A 19523-nucleotide genomic window follows, 5' to 3' on the forward strand; every position below is an offset into this window, starting at 1 on the left:
GAGGTGCCGAGGAAGCCAGCAGTCGTTACCAGGGTGGGGATTGAGATTCCACCGTCGATAATGGGTATTGCAGCTTTAACCCATGCCTTTACTTAGTCTGTGAATCTCTTGAGTTTAAATTGGGCAGGTAGATATTTCGCATCTTAAGAATTTATTTTCCCGGAATTAAAAATAACAAGGAAGAAAGAAAAAAAAAGGCGTGTCGGAGACAGAAAAGGGGAGCAAAGAGGGAGAAGATAAAGGAGATGGTGTGGCCCTTACGCCTCCAGTGGTTCTACACTTTGGACTCATTCTCCAAGTTGGCCACATCACCGTTTCTTTCGTTTTGGTCTTCTTGATTTTTTTCTTCCTCTTCAGTTTCCAGCTCAGCATGCTGGTCCAGCTTGCTGGAAACAGACCACGTCAGGGGCAGTTCTGCTCGGCTGGCCATCTCTGCCAGCTCTTTGGCACTGTAAACTGGTGTGTTGGTCTCATAGGTTTCATGAAAACTGTTGTAGTCAACTTCATAAAATCCGTCCTCCAGAGTGAGGACAGGGGTGAAACGGTAGCCCCACAGGATCTCACTCGTAATGTATGAACTTCGAGCTTGGCAGGTCATTCCTGTAACAGAGAAGGAAGAAGTGCTGTAATAAGGACCCACTGCTTTCCCAACTCCTTAATTAATTATTCATATAGGCAGAGAAGTATTTGTAAAAAGACATATGCTAGAAAAGAAATAGGTCTGACATCATATGAGGTTGAGCTTAGAAAGCAATTTTACAATGTGTAGCCTGTTTGATGCCCTTTCCTATGTGCATGTATATAATAACAAGTGGCGAGTCAGTGAACAAAGATTAACATTTCTTTATTAAATGCTGCTCTTCTTCCTGTATTTCATCAACGAGTAACTCACCCGCTGACGAGTCTCAGAAGGCTTATTGAGAGCATACGTGGCTTGCACCGTGCCATCCTCTGGTTCCTTGGCTCGTAACGAACCCACGCTGCCACGTTCAGCAGTTGCCCAGGCTAACTGAGGGACTTATGCAAAAGCTTTTCCCTGCTGGGGCTAACCCTTGAGCCTGTGGTCCGCGGGTTGACTTGGTTCCCCTAAAGGTTGGAGCTGCCTTTTAGCCACGATGCTTTGAGGTTTGGGCTGGTGGCCAATACACAAACACCAGCAAAACTCCTGAAGGACATTGTGATAGTGTGTGATGTTGAATTCAGATAACTGGGACTAACTTGTTACCTTCCCTTCACAGCACTGCTGAACCTCACTCTGGGAGCTGCTATAGGGCAAAAACCCCTGCAAGATACTGTTTTTGTTAAGAGGCATGGAAAGAGGTGGCTGTTCCCAGCTCAAAGTGTAGTCCAGAGTGTCCTCTGGGTGAAGAAACACCTGGCCATGGCCATAGGGACCTGTGACTTGGAGAACCTGCCCCATCTCAGACAGACAACTCAGGGAAACACTACAATAAAATATTAATGCTCAGTAGTGGAAGGGGAAACCCAGCCTTCCAGGTAAAGGGTCAGGAGAAGTGAATTTAAGAGGCAAAAACATGCTGCCAACAAAATGGGAGTACACGGAGAGAATGTGATGGTTTTCCTTTAATTATTTGCACATTAATAACTAAGTATTACTAAGCAAACATCAGCTAAACAGTATATGTCTAATACTTAGTAAATAATGATACATAACCCCTGGACAAGCCTGCCACACAGCAGTTATTTAGAAGGTAATCGTAAGCAATTAAAATTGTTTAATTTTGGGGGCACAAATGGCAGTCTGTAGAAATGCACATAATTTCTCTGCACCGCTGGCATCATGTCAAGTCACATGGAGAGTCTCAAGAAGAGCAAACATTGGTAGTTTAATGTCTGCGATCCTTTTCAGGACTGTGCACACTGCTCTAGATAATTCTGCCCTCATTCTCTCGAGCCTCCTCTCCAAGCTCAGACAACTTGCTTCTAATGGGTGAAAATTGCTGTTTCTTGGTACTCTATATTTTTCACTGATAATATTATGTTTAGGAAGACATTTACCAGCTGTTTTAGCACTGTGGTACTTCAGCGCTTCTCCATCGTTTCCCTCCGCTTGCTGCAGCACCTCAGACCCTGCGGAGGGGTGACTGTCAGGGAAAGCTTTAGCATGAAAACTGCTGCACTGTACCTACCTGCTACAGCCACGCAGAAATGGGACCGTACTTCTACTGTGCTTACTGATCTTAATTTCTCTTTCCTTTTGCCCGACAGAAATACTCATGCCTTCGTTTTCTCGTTTTTTGCAGGACGAGACACGTTTGCATTTCAATTCTCAAGTAACGCACAAATGGAAATATAAAGATCTTACCATTTTTCTGTTCATTTCACAGGTGGGAAGGGCTGAAGGACAGGAAACCATACGACAAAATCATCTCTTGTGAGATTTCCTGTGCGATTTTTAGTCTAAAGGAGATCTTCTTTCCCACAAAATGACAGAGGGCGAGGAACTTGGCAGCTCACAGAGCACTACGCATATGAGAAACGCACGAGTTGTGCAGCAGCTTCCTCAAAGGGTTATTTGTTTTTTGCAAGTGCTCTTCTGGGCAGACCCAGAAGCGTGGGTGCAGTATTTGACAGGACCTCCCTGCCCTGGGAGGGAGGCAGCGGCAGGCTGGGGGCAGAGAGGGCCGGCAGCAGCCCGTGCTGCCGCGGAGTCTTCCCTGCTGTCTCCGGCACCCCTCTGGGCTGGTCTCCTACCAGCTCCTTTGCTGCTCCTTGGTGGCACGCCGAGACCAGTGACCCCTGGATGGGTTTCCGCAAAGGAGTGTGCCATGTCTAAGATTCATGTGTTTCTAATCCCTTTCTCTGCTGCTGAAATTTAACTTCGAAGTGAGTGGGAAATTTGGAGATTTCGTTACAAGGGCAATGAGATTAAATAAAAAAAAAGATTGAAGTCCCTTTGAAACAGTATTACTTTCCTGTGCTCACACCAAGTACTCAGTGACCCTACGGCTTTGGTTGGAAAAATTCATTTGACTGGTGGGAAAGAGGGGGGCAATTTTCTGCAGAAGTCAAGAAGATTAATTGAATCATGTTAGAGTTACAGCTCATTAAAAACAAACCCTCATCTGAAATTTTGACCTGTCTGAGTTTTTAATTTAGTCTCCCATTCAACAATGATTTAATACCTATTTCTCTTCCACAGCTAGACACAATACTTTCAGAGCTAGAATGAAAGAGTTAGGATTTTTCAAGCAAGCAAGTTGAAATCAAGAAAAAGACTTTGTCTAGCGAGGGATGTGTGTATGAGAGAGACCTTATTACGCTCTCTAAAGGCTTGAGAAAGCTAATACAGAAAAAATTTGTAAGTGGATCACAGGGATTCCAGATTAAAATCTGCCACAGTTGTGGAGACCCTTGAAGTGATTGCCAGCGCGCTTGCATGGCTGTCGAAGCAGAACAGAGAGAGTTCTGCAGTTCTGCATGGTGTGGCTTTACCAGCCTCTGCCTGTGCTGGCTCAGAGGTCCCTCAACTCCACAGTCAGCAGAGCTTCTGGACTGCCTTTTCTGCATTTAAGCCCTTATCATGTATTACAGTCTAATTTACACATCTTTCATTATACTCCATGGTTTTAATTCCTGTAAGTTCTGAACATGCTCTCGGTTGACAGGGGAGGCTGCATCTTGAGTGAGGACGTTTTAGGCTTTAGGTTTCCAAGGATTGCGTGATTTATTCACTAGTTGTGTGGTTTACATGTAGCCGTAGATCTGTTGCACAATGGCTTTAGAAATGATTGTGGTTTGACATTTTGACTAGTGTCTCATTTTAATTGGATCCCTTCAGGGTAGAAGAGAGCTGGGGAGCCTTTGGAGCTACTTAGCTCAGCATTAATTGGACTTTTTCAAAATAAGCCAGGAAATTAAGAGACCCAAATAATTCATTCTAAATTAATTACAGCTATAACTGGAAGGAACGGTCTATTTAAGAAGGAGCATCGGAGCCCAATGAAAACCTCGAGACTGGACTCTCAGGCCCTGCTCTGACGGGCATCGAGTGAAGCCAGGGCAGCGGGTGGTGACGGAGGAGCATTCCCGCTGGGCCGGGCAGCCGCTTGCCCCTGCACGTCCCGGCACGGCGGCTCCGCAGCTCCCCGCACCATCTGTCCCCGCTGCCTGGCACGGGGGGACGGCAGCGGCAGGATTAGGTTGCCCTGCAGTGGGCTTGCACTTGCACCTGTTCACCTCGCTGCATACTGTATTTTAAATATGCTGTGAGCTGATGAGACCTCTGATGGTTGCCCTTAACTGCTGTCTCACTCCTTTAAACTCGAAGCATTTTTAATGAGCAGTAATGAGCCTTTGTATGCGTTGCAGCTTTCTGTTAGGTCTTAATGACAGCGTCTCGGTCTGTTTGTTTTATGTTTGCACAGGCTAGGGAATCACGACCGAGTGTTGTGCCAATACTTGATTGCTGGGCAAGTTACCTAAGAAGTAAAATTAATTGCTGTCTTACTTCATTGTGGGTTTTTTTATGACGCTTAATGTTCATTTAGAGCTTTGTGGGCTGTAAGCAGTGTCATAAGAGTTGCCACGTCTCTGTGAAAGACACACCATGGTGGATACCGTTCCTATTGCTCCCCTGTCCCTGTTCCTGTGTCAGAACTATGCAGGCAGGGTTGCAAGCTGAATTTTGGTCCTTGTTATTTTGGAGGAGGCAAACTAAATTATGTGGATTAGGTGAAGGAGACATTTTTTTTTGAGACAGCCAACCTAACATGGCAACATTTTTATTGTTTTGCTTTCAAACGGGAACAAAAACGGTCCTGCTGACAGTGCTGGGATTAGCTCCATGTATCTGAAATCAGCAATTAGATACTACTTTGGATAGTCCCGTTACCATACAACCAGTGTAATTAAAGCTTTAATTTATCTTCTAAATGCTTATTATTCCCGTTCAACAGGCAAGGAGCTGAACTGCACAGAAATTTGAACAATGCTGCAGAGCAAAGAGCGGCTTGTGAGCAGGGACCAGCCTGCTAAGCCACTTTCTGTCTGCATTGAATTCGACACACAGCTGGGCTCCTGCTGCAAGGTACCTGTGCTGGGGTGGGGATGCTGGGTATCTGCCCGTGGGTTAGGCTGTTAGAGGACTTGGTCACATCCATGACATTATGCCCTGTTTGCTTCAACAAGAAGTTGGGACCATGCTTTGGCTCCTGGTACGTGTGGACTGTTCCTCTCCAGAGCACAGGCTGAGGTGGGTCCTCTGCCCGGCTGGGAGCATGGACACTATTTCAGTGCACCCCATCAGCAATTTTTCTTGCAGCTAGAATGAAAGGTTTTATCAAGCTTAATATTTGCACCATGCAGCCTATGAAAATGACAGAATAATTCTCTTAAGCTGTTGCCGATATGCGGGTAAGGTTACAACCCCACCTTTGACTGATTAGAATTAATAACAAAGTTGATGCCACCTCCAGATTCATTACTCTTGAAAAGTCACCCTGTGCAGTTATTTTGAGGTTATGGTTTGTTCATGCTGTCTACTGCTATTTAGGCTTATGCTTTGCACTGTCTTACAGTGCTACAAGGGTTTGGAGTGGTGACCCAGAGTGACTTGATGCATTTCCTCATAGCGCAGTTAATTTAAGATTTCATGGTAGCTTACACAGTAGTATGTTGTGTCATGTACTCTCACCATATATTATTTCACTTTGTGATGGGAGCCATCAAAAATAAAATGCTATAAAAAATTAGGGGGAAAAGGGTACTCAAAATGAAATGAAGAGGGCAAGAATTACAGCCCATTACTGACTGCATCTTTTTGGCTGACAGCCATGATGTCAAGCCGATTTTGAGGTTCGGCGATTTTCTGCTGGGACTTAGCAGAACAAGGCAGACTTTCTGCTGCACAAAGCTGAATGGGATATCCCATAAGAATGACCCATTTTTAATCATTGCATGGGAAGTGTGCTTCACAGTTCAGCCTGGAGTAGGACCTCAGGAGCAGGGGACTCAAGTGTGCACAGAAAACTGTGGTGTCCCCATTTCTGGGGTGAGTGGAGTTTACCTCATGTACAGGAGTACAGAATTTGGTCTGGGGTCTCCAACTGGGAGCTGAGACTTCCATGTGCATGTGTGATGCTCCTATTAAATTATTTTCACCCTGTCTTTATTAATAATTTCCTTTCCCGAAGTATCACTGTAAAGATTTTGAGCAAAAGTTCATTTGTATGATAAGAACTTTTTAAAAACAAACCCAGACATGTAGGACATTTGCTACCCCTTGAGATGATTAATTCCTACAGTCTCTCTGTCAGTGCTCATGACGAAAGTAGTTTATTGTAGGAATTACGAAGAAAGGGAGGTGCTGACCCGTAGCATTAGAGCTGACTTTTGCACCTTGCCTGGGACAAAAGTGAGAAGATGGGAGAATTTTACTTAAACACTGTGATAACGGCACTAATATTGAGGTAATTAGATGAATGTGCACCTAGTGTCTGAAACTCCAGTATGGTCCTCAAAAAAGCTACAATGACCTTCTAGGGTTGTATCTGAGCACTGCTCCTGTGTTCATTAAGTATCACCAAGCAGCGTCCTACAGAGATGGTCTCTGCCCAGATGACCTTTTGGTCTCAAATATATTTGGTGCAAGATTTGTCAGTCTGCTATTTTTAGGTGTTAAGGAGAATGAGAAAGCAATGTGTGCTATTAAAAACAAGCAAAAGGCTAGGAGTCAGGAACTCCTGAATGATACCTTGGTTCTCCTGCAGATATTGTGTGGGCTTTGGCAAATTACCTAGCTTTGCTGGGTCTGTTTTGTTGGTGTGCCACAAGTGACATGCTGAGATTTAAAGGCGGTAGATGTGCTTGCAGTATATTCTCTTCCTCATCTAGATTTTCACTGTCAAATTTGTACTAAACAATTCTCCCTGTTGAGAAAATGATTGCCTCAAAAAAGAACAGGGATTTAGAATAAAATTTCCATAGTGCCACCAAGGTATTGTCAGAAACATTCCATATTAGTTAATTTGTTCTCTTTAATGAAGCTAAAAAAAAGAAAAAAGGAAAAAAGTCAGGTTGTACCCTGAATTCACCACTTTTTGTGAAGCCTGAAGCATCAGTTGTCATTGCAGGAAAATGTTGCAAATACCATAGCACGGTAAGACGTTTTCCCCCTCCTTTTTGTATTTGTGTACATCGGACAAGAAATCAGTGTTTTTTTCACTTTTGAGTAAAAAATTTAGATATATATAACCTCTCGTTCAGAGCTAGCAATGGGAAATTCCCAGGGGTTCTGATAACTTGATTCAGAGCACACCTGGAAATTGGATGCTTATCTCATCCTGAGCAGTGTCTAAAGCTCTTGTAAGGAGTAAAAACTGGAAGGGTGCCGGTGAGCATTTCAATGTACGTGTGTTTCAGCATGCCTGGGAATCTGTGCACGACATCCTCGTGTTGTGGGTTATGAGCGGTGTGCGTGTCTTCTCCGTGTCCCAGCTACATGGTGGCATGGCCCCTCCTGGCTCCGGTGCAGCGACTGGAGAGAGGACTGTGTATGAGTGGGAGAGGAAGGGAGGGGGGACAGATGTTTTTTACTATAAGAATATAAGGAATTAACTTCCTTTGGCTTTTTTTGTTTGTTTTCTTTTTCCTTTTTTAATGCTAAAACTGGTGCTTTTTTTTCTGTAAATGATTAGAGGAATTTGGTATTTCTATTTTTTGTATTTCTTATTTAATCAGACCAAGAAGCTGATAGCTGTGTTTGAAACTTTATGGCTTTGATCTAATGCTGTCTGTGAATTCTGATCAGAGGTCTTTGTGGTAGCTGCTGTCTTCGTCTCACAGCTGATGACGGGACCAGGGACAGGCTCCACACTGGAAAATGCAAGTTGCCATGGAGTGGGCGGGAGCGGCTGGCCTGACCACCACCACCAGTAATAAAATCACATCCCCCGTGGGAGAAGGCATATATTGTTAGGTCACGTTCGCACAAGGGGTGAATATGCATAGGAAATTGAGCTGGTGAGAAGCCATAATTTCAAGTCAGTGGGACTTTCTGACACTCCAAAATCTATTTCTTTCTAAACAAGATGAAAACAAATAACAAGTATAAAAAAATGGAATTGATATTAAGTTAAATTCTAAACAAAATCTAACTGGGATAAGTTAAAGCGTTCTGTTTTCATTCTGACTTCTTCAAATGTAATATATTGTATAATGCAACATTTAAATTAGAAAAAGATGGCCATGTTTTAGTCTTTTTCAAAATATTAAAAAAATGCACATTTTTTTCCCTCTGTAGGAGATTTCAATGCCAGTGAAATGATATTTTCCAATGGAAAAATGCTGAGTTAGAATGTTTGATTTACTTGGTTAATATTTCTCTTATCAGGAATTAAATATACTTCACTGAGTATTTTGTGTCTAATTTCTTGCTTTCTAACTGCATGTAGCTTAGTCTGAGAAATGGTACATACATAAGCAGAAAAGCTTGTCTGATTCAACCTCAGATGTGCTGCCACTTTTAGCTAACGGTACCATATCCATTCTCAATAAACAGCTTCTCAAAGAGATGGTACAATTACTATTCAGCCAATATTTAACCTTCATTTAGCCTTATATTCAGGCCATGCCCAGCAAATCAAGCTGCCTGATGTGTATGAATTTTAATCATTTTTTCAGCTGTGCTTTTTAAAATGGATGATGATTACATTTTTCTGTCGACTAAATCTATGGAAATTTAATATATCAAATAACGCAGCGTCTGACCAGAGAGAGAAGCTTGTTCCAGAATTGGCACTCAGAGTCCTTGGAAACGGGAGACTCAATTCGGTGGATCTGGAACATGAAGTACCAGGATTTTGTACCCTACTCTGTATTTGGCTGTTGGGGTACATTTATAGATTCGGTGGTTTCTCAGGCGTAGAATCAGCACCACGCAAGTGCTTTATTTCTCCTAGCAGATACCCGCACAGGAGGAGATAGGGGAATTTTGTTTTTAAGAAGCTGCAGTACACGGTTGTATCTTCAGTGGCTCTGCTTTCAAAATGCGAAGTGCTGAGAAGACCTTTAAAAAATACATTAACCCTATTAACCCTTAACATGCTATTAACCCGCGCGCTTTCTCCTGAATTCTGGCCCGCAGATGGGATGCTCTCCTCTGGCGTGGTGCACGGGCAGCCTGCTCCGCAATTCCCTGACAAACAGCCGGGAGCAGGCAGCAAAGGCACCGGGCTCCAGCTGAGCCGCCTGCTGCTGCCTCGCCGGAGAAGGGTCTTGGCAGGATTTCTCATTAAGCAATGCAACCTGGCCCATCAGGACTGAGGTACGGCATGGAGCAGAGAGGATCTTAGGTGGCAGGGGGTGTGGGGAAGACCCCTGGCAGTACATTAAGGCCAGTTTATGGTTTTGGACCTCTCCAGCTGTCTTGCTAGGTTGCTTCCATAACAGAGAGGATGACCAGCCAGCAAGAATCAGAGCCTTTGCATGAGTTCCTGTTAGCTCCCTATTTCTTTTCCTCAGTCATAAGCAACATCTTTAATTCTTATACCAGAGAACCTCAGGAAATACACAGTTCACATAAATATTCCAGTTTAGTTACCTTGGCATTTGAAAGCACTTTGGGCTCAGCCTGTTTAATGGTCTCTCTCTAGTCACTAGATTCACTGCTGCTGAGGAAAAACATCTGATAAAAGCACCAGGAGAGGAGAGGATGGGGGACACCCGGCTGCACACCAGTATGCAGCCATGCTGTGCCTCAACGGCTTCCTGCAGCGTGGTCTCAGACTGAGAGAAGCTACAGGGAGCCCCTTGTCCTCCAGGGGCTCTGAGTCCCCTGCCCTTTCCCTCACCTTTTATGAAGGGGTGGAGGCCCACAGGAAAATCTAGTTTTGGATAAAAGAAGGGTGAAGAAGGAGCCGCCTGAGCTGCTGCATTACTCATCTTGGGGAAGAAAGCAGTAGAACAGCTTCTGTTCTTCTCTGTTCTGCATAAACCCAAAGGCTAAATGAGATCAGCAGCTCAGAAACAGGTTCCTCTCTCTCCGCTCCTTGCTGGGGAGGCAGAAGATGGGAAAGGGACAGATATAAATTGCAGGTGGGAAATGAAGAAAAGAAAAATGCATCCTCCAACACACCTAAGCTTCACAATTTGATAAAGCCCTATGTCTTTTTGAAAACTCCAGCTTTGATGGGCTGTTTGGATGGCAGCTGCTTCTTCTCCAAAATGTTCAGGCTAACATTGCCAGGCGCAATCGCCCAGACGCACCTGCAGCAGCCTTCCTAGGGCAATGCCCGGGGACGGCATCAGTAGAGCCGGATGCTCTGCAGGTTACCTGCTTAACTGCTGAGAATATAGACCCTAAATGCATTTGGCCTTGGAAAGGGGTAGAAGCATTGTTTATGTGAGAGCTCTTCCAAGATGGCATCCTTTAAGATGCATACACAGATAGCCAATCTTTTGTGGAAAAATATAGCTGATATTGCTATATTGGCTCTATGCTACATAATGCATAGCGTATGCAACCTTCTTGAGGAACATGTATTTAGCACACAGTAGTACCTGGGACTGAGACTAGAACAAGACATGTTTGGGCATTGCTGAAATCCCACATTAACATTAATGCCAAGGGATGGCTGGGACAAAAACCCCTTTAGATGGAATGATGTTTGCTGTGAAAGAAGCATTTTCTGTAACACCTTGTACCTGCTGCACACCTGCGCTGTCATGACTGTCAGATAAACGTTTAATTAAAATAGATGTGTGATCTACTTCACCTCTTGCTGTGCAGACTTCTTAAACATGTAATTTGAGTCTGCATGTTTGGCTGCCTTTTGTTTCTCTTCTTAAAATACTACTTACAAAGAGAACAGAACATCCAAGGTTTGCTCTATCCTGAACTTTACTGACTTAGAGCTTTTTATAAAAATGTCACATTTTACTGTGGAAATGTTTGTGAACCCAGGATTAAAGACAAAACAGTGTGAACATGCAGCTTGGCATGCTGTAAAATTCAGGAGATAGGAAGATCACTAGCTTTTTGACAACAAAATCTGTGAATGACCCGCAAAGTATTCTGGTGGTTGTTTCTAGGTTTGTGGCTAGTGGCATTGCTGAAGCCTGGTTTAGCTGTTGTGAAATCGGAGGAGGAGATGAAAGAGAGTTCAGGATAAAGCACTTGTTTCTGCCAGGCAGATGCTGGTAAGAGGTGATGTTTTGAAATGCAACATAAATAAAGAGAAATTATGTTCTATCCAAAATCACTTGGATTTTTGGTAAGCGACAGAACATTTCAATGGGGTTGCCTGGGCAGTTTCATAACGGTGCATCCTTTTAGGTGGGCTGGAAAACAAGCTAAACGTGAGTAGGTGGTACTTGCTTTTAGAAGAGACATCTTGAAGAAATCAGTTTTTCTAAAGATATCTTAGTTTCAGAGATGGCATTTTTGATTTATATTTCACCCGAAAGAGTACCAAGAGGTCTGATATAGAGGTGCTCCATGGTTTTCAGAAGAGAGCTCTAAATCCTGATGGCATCACTGAAACCATCATAGCTACCATTTGAGAAAACCAGTTATCATATGTCAGCCCACAAAAAGCAGCTGGGCATGGGGATGTGTGAGCGCTGTATCGGTCCAGCTCCGTAGCACTGGCTAATAACAGCACGGCTGCTTTCTGGTTCTTTAACCAAGCGAACGAGCAACCAGCCCTTTCTCTGGGCATTTTGGACGAAGCTCGGCTCCTTGAAGGTGTTGCCCTTTGGTGACGATGGTTGGACCTGTGCTTAATTCAGCTGGCAGCTCCTCCTCTCTTCTCTCTGGTGGCTTAAGCACGGACCTGCCTCTAGCCCCATTCCTGTTCCTACGACTTTTGTTCCTACGACCTTGGACGGTTGGCCATATAGCCCTTGGGAGATGGAGGAATTTTGCTTGGATATTTTGAAGTGTGTTCCTGGTTTTACGAGTCTTCAGTGTAAGAACTGAAAGGGCTCAATGCTGTGGTCCTATCTGAAGGACCCTCACACTGTATATGGCCCAGAGCTAACTTACCTGCTCTGGGAGGAGGAGGAGGAATATCTGGGCTAATTTTGCTAGTATTTCACATGATGAGTTTGGATAGTAGACCTTATACCCTTTCATTTTCTTAATGGGAGAGAGTTTAAGCAACCAAATATTTGTTCATGCGATTATTTAGTGTGATTGGTCAACTCCTTTGTAAAAATCTTTTTAAGGGAAACTGTTAAACACACTAAGCTTAAAAAGCCACCTGTCATAACAATAATCTTTAATTAGAATTTAAATTAGGTTTATTGATTCAGCTATTGTTATCTTTATCATAACAAAAGAATCAGCCAATACAGACTTCACGCACCTCTGATTTTTGATGAACTTTTGCAGGCCTTCTAGCAGTTATGCAAAGAAAATCATCTGCGCTGTTAAAATCCTCCCACTGAAGAGCAAGTGGGTTTTGATTTTTTTCTTTTTTTTTTCAGTTCATAGGATGAGACTTATTAAGTTGATGCTTTCAGGTTAATAAAATTGGCTATCTGTCAACTTTAGCAGCCTATTTTTAAAGTGCAGGACTGAGCAAAAACTGGCTGCCTCAGGGAATGAGATGCAAAATCTTTCACTTCTGAAACACTGTTTAATATTCAAGTTATGTCAAAATTTGTATCCATATTTTAGCTGCTTGGTATCCTGTCTGATAATAGGTGCTATTAATATATCTGCTAGTAGATCAATGACCATTTTAGAAAAATTAATATTTCACTTGGTTTTAATTGACTTTGGTTTTATTTGAGGTGGTGAGGAAGAAGCTGATTCTGATCTTTAATTACCGCCTAGCGCTTAGCAATGAGTCCGTAAAGAAGAACAGCAGCAGTAGAGTTGAGATTTTAGGAAAGCTTCAGTACTACTCTCCTGATATTTCTATTCTGGGAAAAAAAAGGAACAACACATTTCAAGCTCTAGGCTTTTCAATCTAGCACTTTCCTCAATGCCTGAATTCTTTAAAAGGAAAAAAAAAAGAAAAAAAACAGCAAAAAGTTATTTTGCTCTATTCCTTCTCCATGTATTGTAAATATTTAAATGAACTCTTTCTGGGAAAAGCATAGACAAATCAATATGTGAGAACATGTGTTTGATTTTGCCTCAAATACTTCCAACAGGTGATGGAGCAGAGAAATTCTGAGTTTCTTTGATACGTGCACCTCATTTATGGACGCAACGAAGACTTTTTAGCACCCCAAACTTCTCCTTACTTTAACAATATTTATCTCAGCTGGTGAGAAAAATTAGTTGTTTTAGTAAGGAAAAGATAATGAGTTTGAGAAGAGGTGGCTAGGTGTGTCGTAAGCTGTCTGAGGAAGCAAGGAATAGAGGGTGTTCAGACTCAAAATGGTGCAGTTCCCAGAGGAGAGGTACCTAAGGTAGTGCAGGGGAGTCCTGAAACAAAATGGCTGAGCTTTTGAAGCAAGAAGTGCCGTGTATAAAAGACTGAACAACGTTGTGTCTTTTTCCTGAGGACTTTGTGTTCAACACTGAGGATGGGCTAGGTGTTCAGCAAAGACGCTAAGCTTTTTCTCCTGGAAAAATGATCACAAAGCACTTGTTTGGCAAAGGAGTATTTGACTTGGGGTGTTGTGGTGCTGGATGAAAGCTGGGTGGGTACAGGGCGTGAGCTGTTCCAGTCCTCTCCGGCCGTGGGAGGACCCGAGTGATTTCAGCTTTACCGCTGTGGGTTGTTTCATTCCTCTATATCAGTCATGAGGTGGCACTCTTCTACCAGAAGAGATACAGCTTACAAAGATTTTGAAGTGTGCGTATATCTAAACTAAGAAAAAAGAAGCAATGCCAGGAAAATATTGTTGAGAGATTATCGCAAAAGTTACTTTCGAAATGTCTGGGCAGGCAGGCAGATGGGACCCCACCAGGATGCTGTGTGTTTGTGGCAGGAATGTAGTATTTGAAGGAGATAGACACCTTGCTGAACTCTCTTTGAGCTAGAGGTTGGTAGCTTACTCGATTTTCTTCTGACTCCCATACAGATTTGAGACATTTCTGTACACCAGCTGCAGACTATATTCTTCTTCATGACAAGCACAATTACACAGTCTCTTTCTTGCAGCTTTTATTACTGCTGCCAGACCACTGCTAATTTGGAGCACTTTGTTGATATATGCTTTGTACGATGAGCACTTGGCTAAAACTGGACATCCTTCACTCTGATGATATCCTGCCTCTCAGAAAATAAACTAGACCGGACTCCCAGTTTCAGAGGTAAATGGGGGAAAAAAAATAAACCCAGGCATTGCTGGCCAAAGAGATCTGTCTCTAATATTGCATACGGGTGTTTAAGATGAGGTTTTAAAAAATGTATGTCATAGCAAATGGAAAGCACAGTGCCAGATTCTAGTCTCAGTCAGCAGCAGTTCAAACCAGGAGCATCTTCCGTCAGGATACAGCGATTCCAGACTGTGGACCTGACTCAGATCTCCACAGTTTTACACCTCCATGGGATCCTTGCTGCATCCTGAGCAATCGAGCAGATGTCTGCTTGTGAGGCAGCATCCCCTGGCTCCTGCTGTGTTTCTAAGGCATGCTTAACCTCCGGGATGGGAAAGAGAAATAAAACTTGGCATGCTCTCTTTGAAAGTTTCTGACCCCTTCTCTCCTTCATGCTTGCAGTGAGCCAGGCTTGGGTAGTAGGGGAGCTCAGGGATGCTTCCTTCAAGCTGTGCTTCCTTCAAACAGTGTAAATGACAACGCCTCGGAGGAAAAATGCGAGAGTTTGGAGACAAGGCAGGCTGACGAAGGGGATGTGGGTTTGGGAGGAGTTCAAGAAGGCATTGGAAGAATGCCGAATCCAACCAGTTCTGTGCCATGCAGTGAGCCCTTCTCTCTCTTCCCACCATGACAAAAGTATTCCCTGGCTGCCAAATGAAATACACCACCACTGCCTTCACTTCGTATTTACTCCAGGCAGAGATTTTTTTAACCAGAGAGATAAAAGCAGCAAAAACTCTGCACAAGGCACTTTATTATCTAACTAAACCTGGAAGGTGCTCCTGGGACAGGTGAGAGATCGATAGGGCCACCGTGGCTTCTTCCCCTTGCTTCTCCTCTCAGCCCAGCTGAGGATCTGGGCCCTGATGTGAGTAAGTGTTCATCACCCCCCCCCGAGGCTGAGCTCCTGCCTGGCTAATCTGAGATCAGCGCGGGCAGAGCTGTCTTGAAGAATGACTACTCTTTTTTCTTTTTAATCACACGTTTCTAAAGAGAAAAGTTAGAAAAAACTGCGATCGCTTATTTCCAGCATGGATGTGAATATTAGAAATGAATTGAAAAGTGTAGCTGCACCCCAAAAAGCCCAAACCCTGATATTACGCAATGCTTTAAGAAGCAACTACAGAACTGGCACATGCTGGGTCCTATGTGCATAGAGCATTAGCTGCTACTCATTTGGTACAACCTGAATTATTTGCTACTTGTGTTTCCTATCAATTTTTAAATTACATTTTATTCTGATTTTGCTGGAAATGGAGGTCAATGCAAATACAATACAAGCGCAGAATGTATTATGCCAGTAAGTTTGCATCAGAATCCAGAAGCCCGGCGGGGAACGAATTACTGAGGCTCAGAAAGGATAGTTCTAGTAATGTTTGGCTCTTATTTCCCATGACCTTTTATCTGAAAGTCTCAAAGGAAGGGAGATATTATTATTTTTGTTTTACCAATGGGGAAATTGAGGCAGAGAACAGTGACTTGCTCTGAGGCCTCATAGAAGGTGTGTAGCAAAGAAATGCTACTGTGGTGAGGGTACATATATTCTGACAGTAGTCTGGGGGCATGCTGGCTATCTGCTGTCCTTTGATGTGAACCAGGAGGATTTTTTGGCCTAAAGCACTGATGCAGTTTTCATGGAGAGCTAGTGTTTTGGAACAGCAATTTTTTCAGATCCTGTTATTTCAACACAAGGCAATCTTCTGCTCATTACCAGGGTCTCAGCAGAGCTCAAAGCCTTTCCTAGGATCATTTCTCTCCTTTGCTTTAAGCAGAGCAGGGTATGGATGACAAAACTGGAGAGCTTGTTTTGGGAACAGAAGATGGAGATGTGAGATGGATCACATCATGGAACATGAACATGTTTTCCTGGAGTCACAATTGTGCTTCCTCAGCCTTTTCCTGTTGTCTGTGCAGTGGAGCTCTCCCCTTCTTTTAATCACAAATGAAAAATTTCTACTATCAGAATGATAGAGATTTTGCCTGCGGGTGCTGGGATAACATGAGGCTGTGGCATGTGCATACGCATGCACACACACACAGATACGTAGAGATGTACAGAGATACCAAGGTCAGTGGTTTTGTGGTTCTCCTACACCCAGATAGCAAATCCTTGACGTGTGAGCCTTGGAAATCCTCAGTCTCTTCAAATGCTTAATGAGATAGGTTGATTATCAACAAATTAAAATTACTTCTGTCGTATGAGGGGGGAGAAGAGAATCTAACTGGCAGCAGTGAGAAGACAATTAGACTTCAGAGAGGCACTGGAGCAGTTCAGATGTTGTTACAAGAAGATAACTGGGAAATGATGGGTAGATCAGGCTATTATAAGCATATGGTGAAACTGAACAACAAATGACGACAAAATACTGTGGTATGATGGGATTAAATCAGCCAACACAATGAGTGAAGCTCTGTTGCACCATCACAGTGCAGTAATGTTTGGGTTTTACGTTTTTGGGAAAGTTTAATGGCATTCCTCCCTCTCCCCACACACAAAAATATTTGTAGTGCAGAAAGCTTCACTTGATTTCTAATTTGGGAAAATGCTGTACGAAAACTCATAATTCTTTTTCTGCACAGTTTACCAGGGTAGTATTACACATTTTGGCTGCAAGAAAGCCCTGTAATAAATGATAGCTCTTTCAGCCTGTTGGCAGTATACGGTCCAGCCATCAGTCTTGTAAATGTTCCCATAACCATTGAAAAGTTGAAATAATTTGGAACTGTGGCTTAACACATTATTAATCACAGAGCAAAGGGTTTGGTCTGGTTTCACCAGGCATACTAATGTGAAAAAACCTATGGTCCTCTCAGATGCCAGCACAGGGATAAAAGCACAGCTAATCATACGCTGCTCACATGATTGAATACAGGCTTCAAGCCCAGTATTTCAGGGCACGTTCCTCAGAGTTTGGTCAAGTATGAAGGCTTTCATTTAACAAATCCCTTCGTGAACTTGGCCAGGTTGTTTGTGTGTTGATATGTGTGTGTGTGTCTGTGGGTGAAGGAGAAGCTGATTAATGTCTCCTTTATTTTCCTGACTGATAATGAGAAAGAGAAATATGATATGGTCCCGTCGTGAACTGACTGCGCTAGCTGTGATGTGCGCCTTTTGGGCCAACCAGTGATCCCATTTCTACAGGCTTTCAACCAGCCAGCTGATGGGTCCAAAGCCAATGACAAGGTGATGGCCCAATCCAAGACTCACAAAAGGCAAAAGTATCTTCTTGCTGCATTGCTTGGCTTTCGGAAGGGAGCGGCTTAAGTCTGGATGAAAGTGGGTTGCAAAACTCTCTATAGGAATGAGGTTGCTCCTCAGGATCCCTTACCTTTCGGGAATTTCTCCAGTTTTTTGTGTGACTGCTGAATCCCATGAATGTTTCTGAATCCAAGTGTGGTAATACATATGGAGTGACAACAAAAGAACTCATTCAAAGGAAATCAGCCTAAGGTAATGAGGATGTCATGACTTGGGTTATTCATATCTAAAAGGTATAATTCAGCTTCATTCTGCAATACCTAGCAATAATACCACAACAGCTTTCCGCTACATACAGTGCCACGTTCAAGCCAGATCAGGCTGGCCTGCTGCTGTTTGGGTTATTGTTGTACCTTGAACTAAATTGCTGTGAACAAATATCTCAAAGGAAGGAGCACAATCAGAGCCCTGACACCGCAAAACTCCTGAATAATGCTGTAGCTCGCGGCTCTGCTGCTAACAGGGGAAAGATGGAGATTAAGATGGCAGCTACAGAAGAAAATTCACTTTGCAGCCTTTTTACACTATCATATTTAAGAAAGAAAGCTACAAGTATAACTGATGAGGTATGATGCTTTAGAGGAGGACAGTCTGGATTTGCAAGAGCTTTCAACGTCTTGTTTTCCCACAAGTGCTGCCATCTCCCTTGATAAGCTAATTTTAAAAGTTAATGGGCTAGATCTTTCAATGTGCTAATGCTACATTGTACTGCTTCAATGGTGCGAAAGAGCGCTAAAGCAGTCTCCTTCTGTTGCTGGAGGTTTTCCCCTGTCCCAGGGAACTGCCGGGCAATACGGGTCAGCCAGAAGGGATCTTCCATGAGCTCTGATACGTCTGGAGCAAAGACTTCTGGGGAAGAAGTGGGATGAGAGGTGTAACCATACACCCCGATTCTGAGTGACTGCTGCTTTAGGCTGTAGGCTGACAGCAAAAGTAATTTTACAAGCTACTGATACAGCAAATATTCCCAAGACTGGAAGGGCATTGAAAGACTCCAAGTGGTGTTTTGCATTGCCACCGCTCCTCCAGCCAATCCATAGATGTGGGTCCCTGCTACTTTTGAGTGCATACTTGGAAGAAGGCGGGCAAAATGGTGAGGGATAAATGATTCCTTGCAACTTGTTTCCTCAGCTGTGCTGACTGAAAAGCCAATTCCCTTTTTTGTGTGAGATATGCCTACTGGCACGTGACTGTGGCCAGTGCACACTGCGCTGGGTTAGGCACTGGCTGCTCTGGGACCCGAGAGGGGATGCTGACCCAGCGGGGCGCTGACATATCCACTGTGCACTCAAAGGGGAGTCTAAACTAGTGGCTAGTGCTGTGGCTTGCACCATCTACCCCAATCCTGCAATGCACCCACTTACTGACTCCATACTTACATGATCCGAACCAGGGGTTTTGGAAGGTTTTTGTAGGTACCCTGGAAAACCACAGGGAGCAGCAGCAATGGTGTCTATTAAAAGAGCACCACCTGGGATAACGTTTGTCAAAAAGAAGAGGAGGCTGGCAGGGAACAGTAACAACTTTAGCTGGCCAGTTTTAATCTGCCGTCTTAAGTCAGTCTGACTTCAAGCCAGGGAGAGACACTGAAAGAGGGACCGACTGCATGGAGAGACCCCCGAGCCCCACTCTCTGTTTGCCTCACTCTTCTGATGAGAGTACAAGCCCACGGTAAACCAACATGAGCAGGGCATCTAAAAAAGGAAACAGCAGTGAATAGGCAATCAGACTGGTCACTGTTACAACTTGGTGCCATCATATAGCAATAATTGAAACTTTCTGCTGCTTAATTCTGTCATCATCCAAGAGTCTAGAGAGGCTCCTCTGATTCAGACTGGTTGTTTTCCACACAAGAGCTTGAGGTTACTTTTGTTGTTTTTTAGTTGAAGGAACGATCTTGTTGGAATTAGTCTGAAAACAGAGATGTGGACAGGTCTTAGCACAGCTGATGGTTCTCCTCCATTTCAGGCAAATGGACTGACTTAGGGCCTAAATAGTCCTTCTTCATCTCCTACCTGGGCA

At 43.6% G+C, this 19523-nt stretch overlaps 1 protein-coding gene across 1 annotated transcript in view; it reads right to left on the reverse strand.

Annotated features, from left to right (window-relative positions):
• Nucleotides 1-274: 274 nt before the first annotated feature.
• The window catches only part of KCNJ6 (potassium inwardly rectifying channel subfamily J member 6), a 40312-nt gene continuing 21063 nt past the window's right edge, over nucleotides 275-19523 (reverse strand). The window contains exon 2 of the mRNA XM_075172621.1: nucleotides 275-600. Within this exon, the coding sequence (XP_075028722.1) occupies nucleotides 275-600 (326 nt within the window). The remainder of the gene's footprint in view (nucleotides 601-19523) is intronic.

Source organism: Calonectris borealis, chromosome 1 (assembly GCF_964195595.1).
Source record: "Calonectris borealis chromosome 1, bCalBor7.hap1.2, whole genome shotgun sequence".
NCBI lineage: Eukaryota > Metazoa > Chordata > Aves > Procellariiformes > Procellariidae > Calonectris > Calonectris borealis.